The sequence below is a fragment of the Lepidothrix coronata genome, unplaced genomic scaffold (assembly GCF_001604755.1).
Source record: "Lepidothrix coronata isolate B3197 unplaced genomic scaffold, Lepidothrix_coronata-1.0 Scaffold457, whole genome shotgun sequence".
Taxonomy (NCBI): domain Eukaryota; kingdom Metazoa; phylum Chordata; class Aves; order Passeriformes; family Pipridae; genus Lepidothrix; species Lepidothrix coronata.
This window is the reverse complement of record NW_016690637.1, coordinates 4,764-6,712: the sequence shown is the minus strand read 5'-3', so window position 1 is coordinate 6,712 and position 1,949 is coordinate 4,764. Positions and strand designations below refer to the sequence as shown.

General features: G+C 44.2%; 1 protein-coding gene across 1 annotated transcript in view; it reads left to right on the top strand.

Moving 5' to 3' along the window:
- Window positions 1-1,949, top strand: part of TRIM62 (tripartite motif containing 62) — an 8,072-nt gene that overhangs the window by 3,174 nt on the left and 2,949 nt on the right. The window contains exon 2 of the mRNA XM_017839686.1: window positions 1,092-1,208. Within this exon, the coding sequence (XP_017695175.1) occupies window positions 1,092-1,208 (117 nt within the window). The remainder of the gene's footprint in view (window positions 1-1,091; window positions 1,209-1,949) is intronic.

Here is a 1,949-nt window from a genome sequence, read left to right as displayed (position 1 = left end):
TTTTAGGGGGGTTTTTTTGAGGTTCTTTTGGGGTTCTTTTAGTCTCCTGAGGGGGGTTCTCTTCAGGTTCTTTTAGGATTCTCTTAGGGTTCTTTGCCAAGTTCCTTCAGGGTTCTCTTAAGGTTCAAGGTTCTTTGGGAATTTCTTTCAAGATTCTTTTAGGGTCTTTTTTTAGAGGTCTTTTAGGTTTCTGGGGAGGTTCTTTTAGGGTGGTCTTAGGGTTCTTTGCCAGGTTCTTCAAGAGGTTCTTTAGGGTTTCTTAGGGTTCTTTGGGAGATTCTTTTAGTGTTGTCTTAGGGTTCTTTTGAGGGTTTTTTTAGGGTTGTCTTGAGATTCTTTGCCAGGTTATTTCAGGGTTCTCTCAGGCTTCTTTTCAAGGTTCTTTGGAAGTTCTTTCAGGGTTCTTTTAGGGTTTTTTTAGAGTGTCTTTTAGCTTCCTTGGGGAGGTTCTTTTAAGGTTGTATTAGGGTTCTTGGCAAGGTTCTTCAGGAGGTTCTTTCAGGGTTCTTTTAGGGCTTTTTACAGGTCCTTTAAGAGTTCTTTAAGGGGTTTTTTAGAGGTTCTTTGAGAGTTCTTTTAGGTGTTCTTATGAGGTTCTTTTAGGGTTCTTTTAGTCTTCTGAGGGAGGTTCTCTTAGGGTTCTTTGGGAGGTTCTTTTCAAGGTTCTTTTAGGGTTCTTTAGGAGGTTCTTTTAGAGCTGTCTTAGGGTTCTTTGCCAGGTTCTTTTAGGGTTTCTTAGGGTTCTTTGGGAGGTTCTGTAGGAGGTTCTTTTAGGGTTGTTTTAGGGTTCTTTTCAAGGTTTTCTTTGGGAATTTCTTTCAAGGTTCTTTTAGGTTTCTTGGGGAGGTTCTTTTAAGGTTCCTTGGGAGGTTCTTTTAGGGTGGTCTTGGGGTTCTTTGCAGGGTTCTTCAGGAGGTTCTTTTAAGGTTTCTTAGGGTTCTTTGCCGGGTTCTTTGCCAGGTTCTTTCAGGGTTCTCTTTTCAAGGTTCTTTGGGAAGTTCTTTCAGGCTTCTTTTAGGGTTTTTTTTTTAGGTTCCTCGGGGAGGTTCTTTGGGAGGTTCTTTTCAGGTTCTCTGAGGGTTCTTTGGGAGCCTGTGGCCCCGTTTGGCCCCCAGGTTGTCAGCCAAGAACCTGCAGGTGACCGTCGGGGAGGCGTTTGAGCGGCTGCACCGGGAGCGGCAGGAGGGGCTTTTAGGGTCCTTGGGGAGGTTCTTTTAGGGTTCTTTTCAAGGTTCCTTTAGGGTGGTCTTAGGGTTCCTTGCCAGGTTCTTTCAGGGTTCTGTTAGGGTTCTTTGCAGGGTTCTTCCAGGGGTTCTTTTATGGTTTCTTAGGGTTCTTTGGGAGGTTCTTCAGGAGGTTCTTCAGGAGGTTCTTTCAGGGTTCTGTTAGGGTTCTTTGGGAGGTTCTTTAGGAGGTTCTTTGCAGGGTTCTTCCAGGGGTTCTTTTATGGTTTCTTAGGGTTCTTTGGGAGGTTCTTCAGGAGGTTCTTTCAGGGTTCTCTTAGGGTTCTTTGGGAGGTTCTTTAGGAGGTTCTTTGCAGGGTTCTTCCAGGGGTTCTTTTATGGTTTCTTAGGGTTCTTTGGGAAGTTCTTTAGGAGGTTCTTTTAGGGTTCTCTTAGGGTTCTTTGCAGGGTTCTTCCAGAGGGTTTTTTCTGGTTTCTTAGGGTTCTTTGGGAGGTTCTTTAGGAGGTTCTTTTAGGGTTCTGTTAGGGTTATTCCAGAGGTTCTTTTATGGTTTCTTAGGGTTCTTTGGGAGGTTCTTTGGGGGGTTCTTTGGGAGGTTCTTTAGGAGATTCTTTTAGGGTTCTGTTAGGGTTATTCCAGAGGTTCTTTTATGGTTTCTTAGGGTTCTTTGGGAGGTTCTTTGGGAGCTTCTTTAGGAGGTTCTTTGGGAGGTTCTTTGGGAGGTTCTTTGGGAGGTTCTTTGGGAGGTTCTTTGGGAGGTTCTT